The sequence below is a fragment of the Diadema setosum genome, chromosome 20 (genome assembly GCF_964275005.1).
Source record: "Diadema setosum chromosome 20, eeDiaSeto1, whole genome shotgun sequence".
In the NCBI taxonomy this organism is placed as follows: Eukaryota; Metazoa; Echinodermata; class Echinoidea; order Diadematoida; family Diadematidae; genus Diadema; species Diadema setosum.
Window position 1 is genome coordinate 12,554,386 of NC_092704.1, and position 21,217 is coordinate 12,575,602.

Genomic DNA, 21,217 nt, shown 5'->3' on the forward strand with positions numbered 1-21,217 from the left:
ATAGACAATAGGCACCGCATGACGTCAATGACGCGCAATTCACACGTTTGCCGATGCCCAAAGATGCAAGAAATTCTAATGTATATTAATGTCTGAAATGTATTTTTGTCGCTTCCTGTTATGCTACTTCGTTTAAAGTGATATTATTACTAATCTCATCCATTCATTTCCAGTCTCATGTCACATAAGCACCTCTGGCAAGGTCACTAATTATATCCTTGTCTTTTTCATATAAATCACTTGTGATTTTATATAACAGTGCTACATTGTAAGTAGCTTACGTAAAACGCGGACAAGGTGTTTCACGCTGAGCTGAATATTTTTGTTTGATTCTCTTTGTAGCAGCGAGTATCTTTTAAAGATGTACTCTTGTCAGTGGTGCATATTTTTTTTTTTGTGTGTGTGTGTGAGTGCTTGTATATTATCTTTTATTCCAAGTAACGCAATTCCCCATCGTTCTGAACACATTTATTGCACACACACACACACACACGCTATACGCAATCACATACAGAATCACAAACACGGGCACAATGTGCAGCAGATCACATACAAGCTCCACCCACTTCAATATTAAAAAGGCAATTACACAAAGGTTATCTCACCTCAGGACAAAGTGCACATTTAACAAAGGTGATGATTTCACATTTTTGTAAAAGCTTACGACAAGAGGTGAGAATCAAAATTCAATTTAGGGAAAGAGAAAAGGTCAACAAGGTAGACTCCTCGATGTATTTGATTAAGGGGCGCCTTACACGGAAATAGAATTGCCCCATGAGTTTCACTCTGGACGATCTCACTTTGAAAGTCAAATGTTGTTGTTATTGTCCTCTAGACGATTCACATCGAGAGGTTCCTCTGACCTGACCTGGTTGAAGACCGAAAACTGCCAACGAAGTGTTTGATGGGGATGGTCGTATTCAGGGCTCGTATCTTAACGAGATGCGTATACGTAACCAACGATCTATTCAAGTGCGCGTCACGTCGAGTGCCGAATGGCCATCGGGCGGATAGTGGATCCCACTGTAAGATAAACGCGAGAGGAGCTGGGGAACTTGACGGAGAATTCAGTTAATGGATGCGTATGGGATCCCCACGACGCATATCAGTATTTGACCATTGCCACTGACAAATTGAGTTAGAACACAGGTCCTGAGGCCTGCGCATGCCCATTTTAGAATACGATGTCTCAATTCTTTCTACCTCGTCTCTCTCACCAATCTCTATCTCTTTCTTTCTCTCATTCCGTCTCTATCTCTCTCTTTCTCTTCTTCAGTCCCTCACTTTCTTTTCTCTTTGCTTCTTTGCTTCTCTTTGCTTCTCTTCAAAATACGAGCCCATCGTAATATTATTTTGTGTTTGTTTTGTTTTGTTTAATTCGCTCTCGATGCTGTCATTGGGAGCCTTTCTATCTAGAGTGCATGATACAATGGCTTTTTAAGGCTGCTATTTCATCAATACCGGCCCCCTACAGACAGACAGACACACACACACACACACACACACACACACACACACACACACACACACACACGCACACACACACACACACACACACACACACACACACACACACACACACACACTACACATATCTTCCTGAGCATTATCAGGATAGGATGAACTGAACTGAACATATATATGCGCTGAAGTTTATTGCCTTTTTCGAGGCATGTTGTGCAGTGTATATTAGCGGTAGGCTAAAAAATATAAAGATGATGGGGGTAAAAATCACTAGCTTTAATTGTCTTTCACCCACCTGGGCTTTAGGGCAATAACGCAGCAAACAGAAACGAGGCAAAGACGATTATTGGTGATTGCATATGTCCGTCGTATCCATAGCAACCTTTTTCCACTAATGACACCATTCAGCTCAGAAGCTTGGATCGTAGAGTTAATTGTCTTCCTCAAACAAGACCAGAATTATATGAAGTGACCCCTATATTCCTGGCATTCAGTGGAATTTAAAAAAAAAAAGAGAAAAATCTCAACCGCATATACTTTTGTTGACATGTAGTATACTATGCGATGGGATGGAAATTAAGCTTGTGATATTTTTACGTTCATCAAATTGGCAACATTTGACAAATTAATTCAAGAACTATGGAAACAAGGTTTGTACTCTTGTTAAGGAGAGTTAGTTGTCTTGTCTTTATGCTATCGATTCAGTCTTTAGTTTTACGATCTACTTTTGATCACTCTGAAAGTAATTCGCCTCAAAACCTGACCCCTATATTTCTCGCATTCATGGGAATTACGAATCTTAAAAAAAATCTCAAACTGAACACTTATTTATGCTTTCTACTGACATACTATGCGGTGGGATGTATGGAAATTAAGCTTGTGATTCTTTTAATCTTCATCAAATTGGCAACATTTTACACACTAATTCAAGAACTATGGAAACAAGGTTTATACTCTTGTTAAGGAGAGTAAGTTGTCTTGTCTTTATGCTATCGATTCGATCTTTAGTTTTACGATCTACTTTTGATCACTCTGAAAGTCAAAACATGCAAGGAACACTAAACACTATAGTAATCAATAGCATTCTTATATTCATTTTGCTAAAAACTGACAGGTTTAGGTGTTTTGATTTTACTTTCTCATTGACGATTCCTGACAGGACTTTTAAAAATTGCGAATCTGCAACCATTTGGATAGAAACATTGTTATAACATCTTTAACATTGCTTTAATTATTGTAATTTTTTGGGGGGTATATATTCTTTTTTATTCATTGGGAGAAATCTTTAATGTTCGTATAATTTTACTTTGTATATGTGGAACCCCAAAGAAACACAGTTGTATTTTATGAATACGGATGAATGGGTGATGCTCCATTTTTTTTTTCAGAATATGTATTTTGTTGTTTATTGTATCTTTTATCTGAATACGAAAATTAAAACAAACAAAGTAACGCTTGATGTCTTGAACTCCCACAATCTTTGTACAAATTTCTGAGATAATGAAAGACCACAGTCATAATATACTTAACCAATTCGCCAAAAGCGAAAACATGAATCTTCTGTCAAGCCAATGCCCCGTATAGTGTACCTAGTATTCTCTCCTTCCTCCAGCCATTGGTTTGAGAAGCAAATCTACCAATAATACTGATGGAATTTTTGATTTTCATATTCTCCAATACAATTCCATTTTTTTTTTAGTATAACCCATCGGTATAAGATCATCGGTAAAGTTACTGAGATAATCATTGTATAATAGTCAAAACCATTTCAGTCTTTATACATGAAACGTGTTGTATGTTTTCAGAGTGCAACTAGCTTTTATATGACTGCAAAATTGTGCTACAATTCACGCAGAATGTTGTTGCTAAGCACATTTTCACTTGGAATATCTATATTATCTCTTACAAATCGTATTTTTGTAACTATGGTCATCACTTTTAATATAACCATTTTAAATCATTACTTTTATTCCTGCAGTAGAGTGCGTATATAAAAAAAGGTAATCCAACTTAGGAGGATTACTTTTTGATGATTGTCACCAAGGGAGAACTCAATATTAGTCGTGAGAAAAAAGGGAACTCTTTAACTCCTCTTTTCATTAATACCTAATTATGTTGACAAATGTCATGCATTACTAACTGAGTACATAAACTTAAGTGACAACAATGACAAATTTTTCCAAGTCTTAGTATCACATGAAGGAACAATGAATGTCTCACTGAATGGATGAGATCTGTCAATGAAAGTGGCCAAATAAATAGGCCATCTTGCACGACTGACAATTATGAAATAGTAGCCCTCCAAAGTTGGATTACCTTTATTTCATTTTCTATTCTATTATTTTTTTTTATGCGCACTGTATCGATATCCACTAGCAGTGCCCGCAGAAGCAGTATCATAGTGTAAGAAGTCGTTATTATGATATTCACCACGGGTAGTACGACAAATGCTTTCTCAGAACTTTGCGATCCCCTCGAGCAGGTCGGGGTTATGTTTCCCTACGATTTACCAGCAGACAGGTGCGGTTGAGGCTTGCCCCCGAGGGGTTCCAAGAGCTTCGTTGGAAGCAAAAGCCAAAATATAAATGTGGAGTGAGTGAAAGCCGCAATATTAGCAGAACACAGTCATCATTTCATTTTTTTTTCATAAAAAAGTACACTTTTCCATGTGCTTTTCATTGACTTGTTGTTAAAGGGGATGGCTAGTAACTGATCAATGGGAATCAGTGGGAATGCTGGGGGATAATAACTTGTTCCAATTCTTGTATAGGATTCATTTAAGAGTACATCATATATCTATTGTTGTCTGAAAATTATTTGCTTCAGAATGGTCTCATATTCAAGTAATGTGCAGTTTAATGGTTCCAAAGCAGCAGCAGCATGCCTGTACAGTGACGGGACATTAAACTGCACATTTCTTGAATATAAGACCGTTCTGAAGCAAATAATTTTCACAAAACAATAGATATATAATGTACTCTTAAATGAATCCCACAAGAATTGAACAATCATCCCCCAGCATTCCCACTGATTCCCACTGATCAGTTATACTAGCCATCCCCTTTAAGGGTCACATTTTTCTCCCTGTTTTCTGAAAGAGTCAAGATAAGTTCTCTTTCATTATGCTACAAAAAAATTGAAAATGTATTGAATTTTCTTTATATTTTCTTTATATTGTTCTCCATAATGTCGTCATGAAGTGTAGTAGTTTCCTTGTCCAGAGATGGCGGCACCTAAAATTGTCAGTATTTCCTCTAACTTTCCTTGATGTGTTCTGCTAATATTGCTGCTTTCACGTTTATATATCGGGGCTTTGGTTTCCTTTAACCGTGTAGCAAGGATTTGTTTTATTCATTGCGATAGCGTTATAGGGAATCTAGTTTTGAATGTTGTCCATGACAATCATAAACTGTCATTTTTGACAGACAATGAGTAATCCCATGCTCTTCAGACCATTAACCACCAATTGAATTTGTACAGGCGTGTTGATTTACATACCACATGTCATTCCTCGCTGCATCTTGCTTTGATTAAGAAAACAGCTTTTATTACTTGGAACATTTTTACATTACGCTGTTAACATTATGAAATAAGGACGGCGACATTGACGTCAAAGTTGGCGGAATGTTTTGTAAGATGTAGATCATAACGTAATCACTCTTTTCTTTTTGGTAGTGTACGTCGAGTGTATTTCTTCTACCCAGACCCGCAATAGTTAGAGTCTCAATTGTTTGTGGCGTCTGATAACTCATCTTCCAACATTCTTATTAGCGCATGTCTTTTTCCATTACACAATGCGGTGAGAATTGCTCTTGTTTCAACTACTGTGGGATGAGAACCCAAAATTTGACGAGAGTGCCATGCGTGATTACTTTTAAATTGAGTTTTCCTAATGTGGATTGTGATTGGAAATTTAAGTAATACCGCGTGTTAAAGGGGCATTCCAGACGATTTTCATAATTTCACATCATGTAGTACATAAATCGACAGCTCCGTGTATAGATTCGTGGAATTTATCGTGGTCCTTAAGCAGAGAAACAATACTCTGAAAAATCTAAAACAAATTACACTGAACAGTGTTGATGACATAGGAGCCTCACATATTTCAGAAATGTAGCAGTGTAATTCCATTACATTACCGCTTACTTAACAAGTTCACCTATGTAGAATCTATGCATGCCCATCTTCTTTTCTTCTCCTTCATTGAGCCCCAACTCATGCATTCTTATGGTGAGACTGGCATGTTTAATCCTTGTTCATCACGTTCATTGCAATTTGTTGTAAATTTTGAAAACTTTCTTATTCCTCAACCCAGTCACTATAAATTCTGAAACTCTGTACTCGGTATAACTAATCTATAGTTGTTCAAATGTAAACGTCTGAAAATCATCCGGAGGTCTCCTTTAATGTTCAGTAGCATTATCTGGGTGACGTAAAACAATGGGAATGTCAAATAATTGCCAAAGGCAAACACGTAAGAGACATGATTTCAAGAACATTTGCATTACGATGTGCACGTAGACATGGTTTTAGAGGGGATCGCACAATATTGTAGAGGTCGGTGCTGTCATTTTGAACAGCGTGGATAAGAAAGTCCTCGAGGCTGGAGATTAAGATGCGCGGAATTCACTATACTCCCACCTGGCCTCTCTGACAGTACATCCGTAATCTAAACTCCCTCAGTGGTCTGCGCGTTCCTCACTTCTCCCGGGTCGTGTAGATGAGACGGTCTCGAGTGATATTGGCACGCTGAGTGACGGGGGTAAATCCTATGATACCTTGTTCAGGAAATTGGCCCTAAGTGGTTATCTGGAGGAGCAAGCGTGGATGATGCAGCAGACAAAACCGCGAGTAAAGGACGCATATGGACTATGATAGCACCTTCCACAAGGTCGCAGGCATAGTACAGTCATCATTATGAAAGGATAATACCAGTCCTGCAATGAATATTAATCCACAGAGTGGTGGAAACGGGGCATGACAGCCATTATTCACAGGGGATTACAAGGCAACACATTAATGTCGGTTCAAAACGGTCGAAATGATTACATCGAGTAATGAATATTGTAGTGCGAGCAGCCTTAAACCAGCAAGCAAATGAATTACTCTGCAACGAATGAAGGTGAACTTTATTTAGGCATAACATGGGGGGAGGTAAAGAAAACTTCCTGATTGTATCACTTTTTCACCTGTCTCACGACCTCCCTCCCCCCCCCCCCCCCCAGTTAAACATTTAATGCACTGTTTGGACACATACCAAAATGTTTCCTTAACATGGTTGATGACTTGTACTAGAGCTGACAATTATGGTTAAACTTGAGAGTATTCAAGTCGTAGCCCTGGAGGTGCATGAATGTGATATTAACCTGTTGTTGTTGCTGTTATTCAAAGTGATTTTCCCCGATAACGTCAGAAAAACATTTCATGATTTCTTTGGACACGTTAAGCATACGTTCACCTTACAGGTTCATGATTTGTAACAGAGGTGATAAATTTAACTTGTTAGCATTCAAGTCATGATCCTAAGGGGATAGCAACCTGTTGTTGATCGACCATTATTCAGTGTCCCTTTTCCCTGCCAACAAATGTTAAACATCTCCTGCATTGTTTGGACACATAAAACATTATGAATACTTCTAAGCAATTAACAGGTTTGTGATAATTGTGTAGGCCTAATGGGGCTGAGAGGTATAGATTTTAACTAGTTAGCCTTCATGTGGCGACCCTGAGGTTTGTTGATCGACCATTGTTCAAACTAAGTGTCTTTTCCCCGCCAACATCAGTTAAATTTTGCATGCATCGTTTCGTCACAATGATGAATACGTTCATTTAACATGGTGGATGATTTATGATACAGCTGAGGGTTATAATCTACACCTTGTAGCATCCAAGCTGTGAGCCTGAGGCGTAGGATAGTAACCTGTTTTTCCGCCAGCATCAGTAAAACATCTCATACATTGTTTGCACACATGATGAATACTTTCACCCAACGGGTCCGTGAGCTGCAATAGAGCTGAGATGAGCGAAGTTGGTAGCATTTAAGTCGTGACCCTGAGGGGTGGGATATCATAGTATCCTGTTGTTGGTCGACCATTCTTCAAAGTGTCTTTTCCCTACACGGCATGATGAATGCGTTCACGTAAGAGGATCGCGATTTGTATTGGAGCTGAGATTTATAATTCGACTTGTTGGCATTCAAGTCGTGACATTAAGGAGTGGGGTAGTAACCTGCAGTTTGTTGGTCACGACTATTATTCAAAGTGTCTTTTCCCCCGCCAGCATCAGTTAAACATTATCATGCATAGTTTTAGAAAATAAAACATGATGAATACTTCAAACCAGCAGGTTTCTGACGTGTGATGGAGCCGAAAGTTATGATTTAACTTGTTAGCATTCATGCGGTGACCCTGAGGCGTGGAATAGTAACCGATTGTTGATCAACTATTATTCAAAGTATCTTTTTCCCCGTTGACGCATGATGAATACGTTCACGTAACAGGTTCGTGATTTGCATAAGATTTGAGGGTTATGTTTTAACTTGGCAGCAGTAAAGTCACGACCCTGATGTGGGGGCATTAACCTGTCGTTGGTCGACAATCATTCAAAGTGTCGGTCGACACTCATTCAAAGTGTCTGTCGACGATTAATGGATGTCACCCACGTTTCTGGTTGCCAAGGGGCATTTCCTTTTGCATTTACCATAGGACCTATATATACAAGACACGGAAGTAGCCCGCAAGCCATATAAGCGACGGATTGCAGATCATAATGTCTCGTTCTGAATCTATTAAAATGAATGGCAGAAAGTTTGGGTAACCCTTTCTGTGCCAAGTGTGCACAAAATTCACATGAACCTATAGACATGAGATAAACATGACCTACAGAGAAATGGTATTTCGTCATTTTCCTTTTGTCTACCATATAAGCCTTAAAACTGATCATGTTGAAGACTTGACCTAGCAAAGGCAAGGCAAATAAGACGTTCTCATTCACCTGATTAAAACAGGTGTTTGGTTTTTTTTATAGCTGAATATAATGACTTTAATACAGAAAACACACACATCGTCGGCCTTATGCCAAAAGGGCCTTAAAGAACTTCCCCTGTTATGCCAAAGGGCACTAATAGTGTACAAAGTCTATAGCGTTAAGGGCCTTTTGGCATAACAGTGGAAGTGGTTTAAGGCCCTTTTGGCATAATGTCAACGACATGCAAACAAACACCACATTTAAGCGCACTGCCTTATCACAAAGTACACATTGTGTCATGAGCATGATAAAGATGAATGCTGAGGGTTTCTGGCACTGTTATGATAATCATTAACGTGTAAAAACTTTCTTTCTCAGTCGATATTCAATGGTCACCATGGATATTTTGACGTCTCTGTATCTCTCCTTCTCGTTATCGTGTGTGTGTGTGTGTGTGTGTGTGTGTGTGTGTGTGTCTAGGGTATTCATGCTATCAAATTTATACGAGGAGAGACAAAAGCGGGACAGAGTTGTTAAATTTCAATTTCGAAAATTATTCCCATATTGACTTCACAGGATGCGCATGACTTGAACCAAGTTCACATAACAGTCATTTGAATGGACTCACAGTAAGTTGGTTTCTCCTACAACGTGTTATCACATCTAGATCGGTATAATCGGTTCAACAGCTCAACAAATGGCTTTATAGATTATTCCCGTACTTTAGGCATGTCATTTATTTGTGTCTCTCTTTTTTTTAATGTCATAAACTGAAATCAATTCATCAAGCAGGTGTAAAGGAAGGTCATGCATTCCATCGCTCAGCTATTGACATGACTAAGTTATTTAAGTAATGGCCACTCAAACTTTTCATTGATTTTGTAAATAGCTTGAATGCCGTATCGCTTGATCGTCCATTTATCAACAGTCTATATATAAACAACCTTCAGGTTACCAAGCGATGCAAGGAAACCTCGTGTTAATGTGGCATAATGATGATTATAATGATCTCCAGTCTGTGAAGAATTTTAAGCGTTAGCACATTATATATATATATATATATATATATATATATATATATATATATATATATATATACTGTATATACATACATACATACATACATAAACATGTTGAAATTTCACGTATTGGCTTCACGAAGAAATGACGAAACAAACTGGTAATACATTTTTGGCCAATAAAGCACTGAGTTTATTCTACCCAAATTTTCGGCGTCCTACGCCTTCTTCAGGAGACTTATCAAGACTCCTGAAGAAGGCGGAGGACGCCAAAAATTTGAGTCGAAGAAACTCATGCTTTATTCAGCTTGGCCAAAAAAAAAAAAAAAAAAAATACTAGCTTACTTCTTCATTTATATAATACAGTAAATATATAGCAAGAATATTGCGGGAAAAGCATTTCATTTTAGGATGAGGCAGGTTTATTTCCGTTTTAGGCTATTATTACATTCACTTTTGGTTGTTTTTTTATGATCAGTGACTACCAGGTAACGCTGGTTGACTATCAGGCAAAGTCTGATACAGTATTCCATCACGGACAAGGCACAACTATACAGCTGGCTGGGATGGGGGCCGGAGGTGTGAGGATACGTCAGTCAAAGACAAGATTAGGTGGGTCTCTGAAACGTTTATCTCCGTGATAGTAATCGGAGCATAACGTTTCAAAGTTTCAAAGTTCAAAGTTCAAAGTTTATTTCATTTTTCAACAAAAAACATATGTTTCACTTCATTTTGTAACAGAAAATAAGGTAAGTAGAACATAGTGAAATAAATAGATTATAACAATTGAGGACCTACAGTAATCATACATTGTATTGCAAGAAAGAAACATAAGTGATCAAAGCGAAATACATGTATACCGTTGTTTTAAATGCGAAAAATGGAGGGATCCACTAAAAAGACAGAGCTTGTAGTATGTGGGTCCCTCTGGAGAAGAACATGAAAGAAAAGATCCTAAATTGAACCGTCGTATATACAAACAGATAACAAAGTGGAAGAAGTCTGGAAGCCCACTAGAAATTAGATTAACAAATAAATACATTTACATAGACGCGAACTAACATAAAACAGGACTAGACAGCAGGACAACTACTAAAGAAAAGGTTGTAAAGGACAAAACGGGATGGACAAGACTGACGAACTGAAGACAAAATAGCAGACAAGAACGCAAACAAGAGACAGAAACAGTAACAGAACAACAGAAACAACAAACATAAACAGCGATCTTCGGCAGAAGCATGCCGAGAGAAACAGAAGATAGTTGCTGGGGAAAGCGAAATTTTGACGCCTTGAAGAAAGACAAGAAAATAGAAAATAGAGGGATATATGAACCGAAGTAGCACACGGAGAGTCAGCTACTAGACTCTATGGGTAAAAAATGGCATAGATGACAACATTGCAAACCTCCAGGGGGAAAAATACCGTTAATTCTTCGAATAGGGGACAAAGTAAACAGGTTAGTATAAAAAACCCCAAAAGGTTAATTCAGTATTGTAGAGTCATACGATTGCAATAAAAAAGACTTCAGTCTCCTCTTGAAAGAGTATATGGATGGAGCATCTTTTAAGTCATGATTCAAAGAATTCCAATAATTTGGGCCTACATAAATAAGAGAGTTTTTAGCAAAAATCGTTCTTAAAAGAGGTAAATGAAATTCACCAGATCGCCTAGTGGGATATTTATGAAATGATTGATTTTTGAGGAACATAGAATCAAAAATAAATGGAAGCAAGTTATTACAATACTTGTACATAAATTGCCCTAAATTAAACAAAAACAAATCTGTCATTTTTAAGAGCTTGTTGGAGGCAAACAACATATTTGTATGAGAACATACAGAGGAATTACAGATAACACGAAGAGCTTTCTTTTGTAAAAGGAACACTTTGTCTATAAAAATTCTGATGGGTGTTGCCCCAAACTAATACTCCATAATTAAGATGAGGCAATATTATTGGCAAAATTCCAATTGGTGCGCGGTTACCATGCACAGTCGCAGCAACGACACGGACTAGACGCATTCCGTCACAAGCATGTAAGTTTTGAAATCCGTTCAACCAGGAGCAGACTTATAACCTTGTGTGTATGTCTGCCTCAGAAACGGATTATAACCTGACATCATACATCGCATCCTGGTCGCTGATGAAGAATGCAATCACTAACCTGTTTGGTGTCTTGTTTCTAAATCATGCGCTTCCCCATCATGATGAAGCGCTTTTATGTCATTTCAAAGTTTTATCTCATAATAGCGTAATATATTATGTCGAGAATATTGCGGGAAAGGCATTTTACCTCAGGATGAAGGCAGATCTAAACCAAGTCAATTCTGCCTTATAAATAACAAATCTCATCCACTATAACAAAGAAACCCACAAAAACGAGTACCATGGTAGCAACATCAGCAAGGAGTTTATCTGCTCTTGTCTTGAGCCAAGCCTTTTCATACTTTTTTTTTCACATTCATTTCACATTCTATAGATAGCGTGCATTATTAAAAGTTTTCCACTCTATAGATAAGATAGCTGGCATGCAAAGGCAATAAGTTGATTCAAAATAACATTAAGCTTCAGAACAAACAGAGAGGATTTGCCTTTCAAGGTAGTATAGAGTAATTTTTTTTTTTAGAAATTCTGTCATTTCTTTCTTTCTTTCAGATGTCAAACTTTGAGCCGAATGTCTTCATTTTGCACTTTCTCTTGCTTACACATCAGCGTATTCCTAACACATCCGAGAGTCTATTTTTCCAAGACTGTTGTATCCATTTTCGACCAAACACGGAAAGTATCATCGTACTCCCGCGTATGTATTCCACAATCTTGCTGGACTTGATATCATTAAAAGAAAGAAATACTGGTTTTAAATGTCATTATCAATTTTGCTTTAATCTCCTGTAGTTCCCAAGCTTCTGAATGTCTGACCCTTAGACAGCGGCGGCGCCACTCTACCACCAAGCGATTACAATCTGTCGTGTCTTATTTTTCGGAATCCAGTTCATATTGCAAAGGACCACTTCATCAACACCGGTAAATACGGCATGTAGCTAAAATCTTGAAATTTCTTTGCTCTTGTATACTAAATATGTAATATATATATATATATATATATATATATATATATACATAATATATATCATATATCATATCTAACCACAAGACATTGATATTTGTATAGATCAATATTAAGTTTCAGTCTTTTTACAAGCTGATAACCATCTGTGGGAAATTATAAATGCCTCAATTTCAATCGGATTGGAAAAAAAAAACACTGACAAAAGCAATCAAATAAAACAGAGACAAACCAGGATTACAGTTTCAGTAATGATTTCAATATAATGATATTTTTACTAGGAATGTTTTGCAAAAATGACGAAACATCAGCAAAATAATCAATCACATATTATTTAAAAACAACCGCTCATCACACAATAGTCAACTCACGCTGATTTAGTTTCCACCGAAAAGGCTTGTTGGGGAAAAAATAGGAATTGGACTTACCCAGATGAAATGGCGTTGAGATTAGCCATCACAGTGTCCAAGTATCTAAGTCACCAAGTCACCGAAAGGTGTGCGCCTGGCGCCTTATTGCAGTCTGACATGATCTACTGCACTGTGCACCGTTAGTGGCAATTTATAACGGATCAGGCTATTACCAGCCACTGCGCGCGCTCCCGTGCTGCGGTGGAGCGAACGCGGGAAGAAATCTCCCGTAGATGTGAACTTCTTCGGACGGTGCATCGTGCCGATTTCGAAATGACACATCACGTCAAAGGCTGAAACTGACTGAAAAAACAGTGCGAGAGAGAAAGGGGGATGGGGGGGGGGGGGGAGAGAGGACAGAGAGATGGGGAGGGGGAGGGGCTGACAGATAAAGGAAGGAAGCATGGGATATAATAGATGGAAATGCTGACGCATGATACAAATATTGTATAATTCATGTTAAGTTTACACAAATTTGTATATCAGTGTAACAGATGGTGTGAGGTAGTTATACACCATTTTGTACCAGGATATTCTCTCTGCATGCAAACAAACTCATCTGGATATTTACTTTGCTTTTATCAGTACAATGCAGCATGTCACTCGATGAGTGATAGTTCACAAAATTAACGATAAATTTCCATCCCCCCCCCCCAAAAAAAAGAACAAGATTGTATAAGACTCGTCTAGTTGTCCTACTGCGGAATTCCATTCTATACGGTGTGAGTATCTTCGATGCTTAGCGTTTGGTGTAAGAGAATGTTTAGAGGGCTGTTTTGTCCTCTGGTGATTAATATATTTGCTTGTCCATCTTCAGGCAATTCTCCAATATCAAAAATTGACACATTTTTTTTTTCAAACCTGATATAATGTACGATTTTACACTTGTAACGTGACACGGTTTTCAGCTGTATTTTTTGACTGTAATTACCTCTTCAATGCTGCCGTCCCTGATCATTTTTCTTTTGTCAGCACTATGATGACACTGCCTATTGTACTAACGTACTGTGCTTGATTGCACATGGCATTGTGCAAGGTACGGCAATGTTTCATTTTTCAGCACTGTAAGATGGCCTCGAGATTTTATAGCACTTCCCTCTCCCTCTACGCGGTATTGTTTTTGTTTTCTCTCTCTTTAACTCAGTTCATTATTTTCATTTTCACCTTGGTTGAGCTTGTGTGTGTCTGTCTGCGTATGTGTGTGTGCGTGCAATAATGTGCCAGTCTTTGTACGTGAGAGACTAATACTACGGTCATATCACATGCATTTGACATGTGTTATTGGGATCTTGTAAACAAGTTAACCTTCAGACCTGTTTGTGATGCTCTTTATTCTTTTTATTTCCTGTTTCCGTGTAAGATTCGATTATTGTAACAGAGGAGGAGAAGAAGAACAGTGACACAATTCATTTTTTTTATATAATTTCTCTGACAAAATAGAGAGAAAGTGGAGATGCTTGATCGCCTCACTGAATTTACAGGAGACCTCGAAGAATAACATTCGAAGTCATGACCATGACAACATGGGGCGAAGTGTAATCCCTTCGAACATTCATTTCCTTTTGCACATCATCGATACGTGCGCTTGTATTCAACAGGATGTATCGCTAAATGTCATTGCCTTCAAGCGACACTACATATTCCGCACCGGTTCAAGATTATCAAACCAATTTCAGGAGTCGTTTCGAACGCTGCTACTGCAGCTAAAGCAGTCATGAGGCTAAATCATGAATGATACTATTCCACTGAATATGTAGATCTTTCAATTAAATAGCGAGCTTTTAGTAGAACTGCGAACGCTAAGATGACGCTAATTAGGTCATAATTGTCTTCTGCGCATACGCGAAACAGCTCTTTCCATTGTCCAACCAGGAAGGCTGTCCAACCCGGAAGGCTGCCTTGTCCGTATAGTGTTCTTGTCGCAAATCTAAAGTTCGCTAATATCGCCAGGGGAAACACATCTGAGCACTGAAATGACTTGATTATTAATAAGGAAATTTACAAAAGAGAAATCCAAACAAAAAGTCAGGTATCATGTTTATCGGACCTAATTTTTCTGGCCTCTCTATATAATGTTAAAATAAAATGACATTGTTCACATGTCATGTCATTCTTTTGGGGTCAATAATGTGGTCTGTCCACAGTGGTAAAATCTCTCCATCACCTCCGTGGTCTGACCTTGTAGATCTATACACACACACACACACACAGACATAAACACACACAAAAAACTCTGGTTTTTTTTTTTGTTGTTGTTGTTTTTTTTAAATCTCCATTTGTTATTACTTCGGATCCCCTAACTGTATGATATGCAGGGGCAGCGGAACGTTTTTGTTTTTTCAGTGTGTGTGTGTGTGTGTGTGTGTGTTTGTATGTCTGGGAGAGGATTAAAGGTGACTGGATGGTCAACGGTACCCTCTTCCACTCCCCTTTCTGATCCAACCCCAACCCCCCCCCCCCCACACACACACACACGCACACACACTCTTTTCGGGTGTTACCTTCGGAAAGTCATACTTATGTTAATGTTGTGTTTTTAAAGATTTTTTGCTTTGCAATTTTCTCTTCTTTTTTTTTTTTTTTGGAGAGAGAGAGCCAGAAAAGTGTGTGTGCGTATGTGTGTGTGTGTGTGTGTGGGGGGGGGGGGGACACTTCCGCGACTACCAATATGTGTTTTGTATTCGAATTCCAGTCATATTTTATGACTAGCTATGATGATAGTCCACCACAAATTTACGTATATAATGCATGTAGAGACTCTCCTGTCATTCACAACTTGTGGCATTTTTTTCCTTGAAGCAGAGTTGGCAGTCTCATTCAAACAATTCCCTCTCCAGAGAAATCTTGATGACACTCTTTAGATTGGGCTGACACTCTTCATCGATTCCAGAAAGTGTCGTGAATGGATGGAGGAATGGAATGATGGGACGGACTCAATGTCCAAAACCACTATGAGGAGTTTTATTGCAAAACGTGCTAAGTATCATTTTCAAACAATTCAAATTATCAAAGTTCATCATCTTAAAGAGCAAAATAAGACATTTTATCTGAAAATATAGTTGCATAGAAAGGAATAGATTTCAAGTTATGATTTAAAAGTGTCGCAATTACACATTGTTTTCTCTCTCTCTTGCAGGTTAATCGCATATATCTCAACTTGACAAGAATGGAGTTAGCCCGTTTTTCCATCAAGCTGTTCACGCTTATTTCTCACTGAAGATGCATCACGTGAATGTTGCAGAATCAATAGTGCTCACCACATCAATAAGTTATTAGTTTTCGACCATGTAAGTGAACGTTTCAGGGAATGAAATGCAAACAGTGGGTTCTTATAAAGTGACAAATTCAACGCGACAGTTCGAAATTTTCTCGTCAATTTGTCTCAATTTAGCAAATTTGAAATTCACCAACATATGAAAGAAAAAAAAAGGGGGATGTTCCCTTACCGTTATCTAGATCAACGGTGCAGACAGTTTCTCCTCTTTCAAAACGTGTTGGGGGATGTTAAGAGGCTTCTCCACCCCCCCCCCCCCCATGTCCCCACATACTGTTTGCCATACAGGTGGCACAAAAGAACACTGTGTTCTTTACTGTGCTATTCGTCACAGCCGCTGCAGAAAGTCATGGATGAGCTTTTTTCTTTCTGTAATAGACGGAAAAGACAAATATATTAGGCGCATATAAAAATGACTATACATAATATATCATAATAGGACCTTTTTGGTCTACAGATCGAGGCATATTACTAACCACGAGGCATTTAGATACATCACTTCAACCACAGCCTTGTCATGCTTATAGGCCTACCTTTTCCACAAAACCCCAGTTTCATGAACAAACCTGATGAACAATTATATCGGTAGATATATACATCTCACACCACCCCGCCCCTCCAAAGAAAAGAAAAGAAAAAAAAAAAAAAGGTTACAGCTGAGAATGCGCAATATATCGACAAAACCACTGCAGCAAATAGTATATCTTGATAGTTCAAATTAGTTTGTACTTTGTCACGTATGCGCAGACTAAACACATATCAACCGTACATGGATAAATTTACATTAAGTATGTCAATTTGGAGAATGAGGAGAATTGGAAGGATTGCAAACCAAAAAACATGAAAACATGACACAAAATAAACGTGTGGCTGTATTCATGCATTTTTGTGTAAAACACCTCAACAAATTAGTTGGGGGTATTCCCCGATATGTGTGGTTGTATGTATACATTTTCATGTAAAACAAACTTAACAAACAAGTAATAAGTTCCTCTGATGTAAAGAAAGATATTCAAGTGAAAAACTCCGTAGGATTAAAAAAAAATGAAAAGATCTTTGGATTAAATGTTCAACAGCGAATCCAAAGCAGGAATAGTGGAGAAGTTTGTTTGAGTAGAAACAAAAATATAACAGGTGACAGACACCATGCTGAAACTGAATTAATTCATGGAAACGATATTGTAAAAGTCAGACTCACGAGACGTATGATTTTTATGTTTGGTGACATTTCTATTTCTAGCACATTTTGCATGCATGCTTGCTTGCGAAGAAATTATCACCCCATTGTGAGGTTCATACTCAATTCCCAGCGAAATCAAATGTTGGTTTGAAGTTTTGTAGGTTTCTAGATCACACCACGACGCTTTGCACAGGGGAAAAGGGTTTTATGTTGTATTAAAATTTTATGTGGCAACTCGTGTTTGAGGCTGTGAATTGTACTTGTCTTCATAATCATATGCCTGAAAATATCACGGTCTTATTTACACTAATTATCCGCTCAGGTTGGCAAAGCAAATATCTTGCAATCTGCATTTAAGAATGAAAGAAGGCCGGTAAGAAAGACGCGTGACTTTTATCGAATCTATATAAGCGCAATGCAAACAGAGCAATTCCAGACAAATCGGTCAAACCCAGGAGTAAACTCTCCTGATCTTGTGGGTGGGTCTACCCCTGACAAATGTATTATGTTTATTTGTGTCTGCCGGGTCCGCTCGTTCGCGCCGTTTTCATGTTCAGCAAATGATTGACTGGAGTAAAGTTTGCAGCCACTCCATCCTCCATGCGAGCATCGAGACTTGTCGTCAGGAGGGGACACGATTGTACTTTCATCCGATAGTTTTCTCCCCTTTTGGGGGAGTGACGATGGAAAGATGGACCGGGATTTCCTGAGGTGACAACCTTACCTCATGCGTGTCAACAGCGCACGACTGCTGCTGCAGACAGTGATGTATACCGAGAACCAAATATAGCATCGAGATATGGACGTATAGATGGATTAAGAGAAAGAGAGATAGAAGAGAGACTGAAACGATAAGCGTAAGATCGATCGATCGATTATCAATCGATCAATCGCAAACAGGACGCAAAGCATGAAGATAACGCTTTCATGTCAAAAGCTTTGAAAGATGTCGTTGCTTTGTTTTGTTTGGTTTTGTTATTTTACACGAGCGGTATGGAACAGATTGTGACATTCGAGGTTCAATCACAAGGTGTGTTTTCAAAATAAAAGCAGAGCACTTCATCAAAATGCTTCCTAGTTCTGATAGTTCAATAAAGGACATACAAATCATTCAAACATTTCGTGGTACTTTCATTCATTCTATTCATTTAATTTCATGAAACAATTTTGGTGAAATTAAACAGGGAAAAATATGCGACCAAGAAGACGTATGTAGTAATTATGAATCCGGCACCCTTCGGGCGGAGGCATAGAAAGTGCTATACTGCCATTATGACTATTAGTGAGAGATTCAAATGTAGAAAACTGTAATTACCCCTTTAGAATAAGTACCAGTAATTGGAAACTGGAAAAATCGACAAATTAATCGCAATCATAATCAAGATATACATATGTGTTTCAGGTAGTTTAACTCCCCTCTTTTCCTTTTATAATGCTCGTACTCGTCCAACTCATTTCCGAATTTTGTTATACTATCTCCAGATCGACGTTTCTGATCGTATTATTATATACCATACCTTTCCAACTATGTTAACCTATTTAATTCAAAATCATTGGATTCTTTCTCAGGACCACGGAGGCAGAATGCTCTTGACAGCCTGTAGAAACAAGTTCTTTGTGGGCAGTAATGGTATAGCGATTATAAAGCCTGGAACATCCTATGCTCTTATTCTGGCTGAACAAGTTGGCTGAACAAGTCACTGGCTGAACAAGTCACCATCTGGCTGAACAAGTCACGCAATTTCTCGTCATTGTGATACGCAGTAACGTTGGATTGTTAGGCGTAGACTGGGACACTGGCCAAGAATATTTCACAGCAGAATGGTTTCAATATTTTGTTGTTGTTGTTGTTGTTGTTTTTTGTGTGTGGGTGGGGGGGGGAGGGGTGATCCGCACCACTTCTTGATAAGATCCCAAGCCCAACTCTTTGCCCATGCTGGAAATAATACTCAGACTCACCAATGTAGCCAAAGTGTGGCCATGAGTGTTTATAGCTCCATCGTGTGACACAGAGAAGGACTGGTAGTTATCATACTTTTAATAGTGATAATAAAAATGATGCATTTTGAGATTTTACAGACGATAATTTGTAGCAGATATTATGGTTGACAATCAAAAAATCACACACTCAAACAAAACGACGAATATTCCAAAATTTCTAAAATTCCAAATAAAAGATAAAATATTTGTCGTATGGACGTACTTATTTTTCTCTCTATTCTCACTCTCATACATCCATCTACCTTATATCTACCTCTATTTCTCTCTTGACAATGTTTTCTGGCCGGTGATTGCATTTGACAGTTTCCTTTCATATATTATATCTCATTCAACGGATTCGAAACAAATTAATCTAACCCTTCATGACAGCGCGATGGGCGGGACACGTATTCCCACGATACTTGAATCGAAGACTTGCACTGAGCATTCTGTGCATTAGTATACATGCAACGAAACTGATTGAACGAGGTGTTGTCGAGAAATATTGGCACATCAACAACAATGTATGTGGAGATCTGAAGGGCTCACTCTAGATTACTTTGCTTCATAATACTGTTTTTATTGCAGTCAACTTGGGTGTTTTCTATGGTGTGGATAGTTCCTGCACTTGGTCTGGCCTTGCGTGAGATCAGACGACTAACTTGGGGATGTACATGTTTGACGTTGTTTGAAGCCAATACTTACGTTTATTCAGATTTCTATTAATTGACACGTAATTGGTTGCTAGCGCGGTTCTGCCTTGCAGGTGTTCAACTCTCTTTAATTTCACCTACTCCTAGATGGGGTGACAAGGTGTTTTCCCCCTATTATTTAGGAAGTTCTAGTACCTAATTTGACTGTTAATTGGCCTTGTGATAGCAAAAGTGTGTAAAACACGAAACCTACTATTGAACAATCATACGACAGTAATCATGTGAAAATGATGATCAATATCAACTTCTTTCAATATTTTGAATGAAGACCTGCAGGTAGTTTTTTTTTTTTTCGTTTAAAACTGTACGAATGATGGACGGGGATTTCTTGAGGAGCAAACCTTACCTCGTGCGTGTCAACAGCCCTCGACTGCTGCAGACAGTGTATGATGTGCTGAGATTGAGAACCAAATATACAGGGACGGATTGACGGATTGCAGAAATCCATATACGTCAGGTTGTCTATAATCCCCTCTTCTTCTGCTTATGGTTTTATGATGTCCTTTACTTGTTCAAAGTATTGCCGTATTTGTTGTAGCTAGGAGTAATGTTCGTCTTATGACTCTGGTTATACCATCGTTTGATCAACATTTCATGATTATTCTTAGAGACAGTTTTTTTTTCAGCTATTTTTCACCTATCAAATTCAAAATTGGACTTTTTTCTCTCATAATCAGTAAAATAAAACGCCCTCGACAGTGTGTAGAAACTAATTCCACAGGTGGTCATGACAGATATCATAAAACCGTTAGTATTTCATATTCGTTTGTTTAAATGTACGCAAAAATTTCACGTGATACAGCATTAACATTAATGTTATGCGTAGACTGGGACCCTGGCTAAGACTGCCTCAATGATGAGTAGTTTCTATGCATATTTTAGGGGTTACTTTACCACTTTTCGATAAAAATCACTCTAATTACTGCTCTCGTATTGTAAAACAGTTACCGATCATTGCCGATGTATAGCCACAACGTGACCACGGGTGTTTATAGTTCCATCGTGTGACAAAGAGCAGGACTGGTATAGTTAACATACTTAAAAATGATGATAGAATGATACATTTTGAGATTATGCAGACGAAGTAGACCGTGACACTGGCTAAGATTGTGTCGAAGCAGGACGGTCCCCATATTTTTTTTTAA

At 38.2% G+C, this 21,217-nt stretch overlaps 1 protein-coding gene across 1 annotated transcript in view; it reads right to left on the reverse strand.

Moving 5' to 3' along the window:
• Positions 1-3,963: 3,963 nt before the first annotated feature.
• The window catches only part of LOC140243426 (sterol O-acyltransferase 1-like), a 70,455-nt gene continuing 53,201 nt past the window's right edge, over positions 3,964-21,217 (reverse strand). The window contains exon 12 of the mRNA XM_072323105.1: positions 3,964-4,020. Coding sequence (XP_072179206.1) covers positions 3,964-4,020 — 57 coding nt within the window. The remainder of the gene's footprint in view (positions 4,021-21,217) is intronic.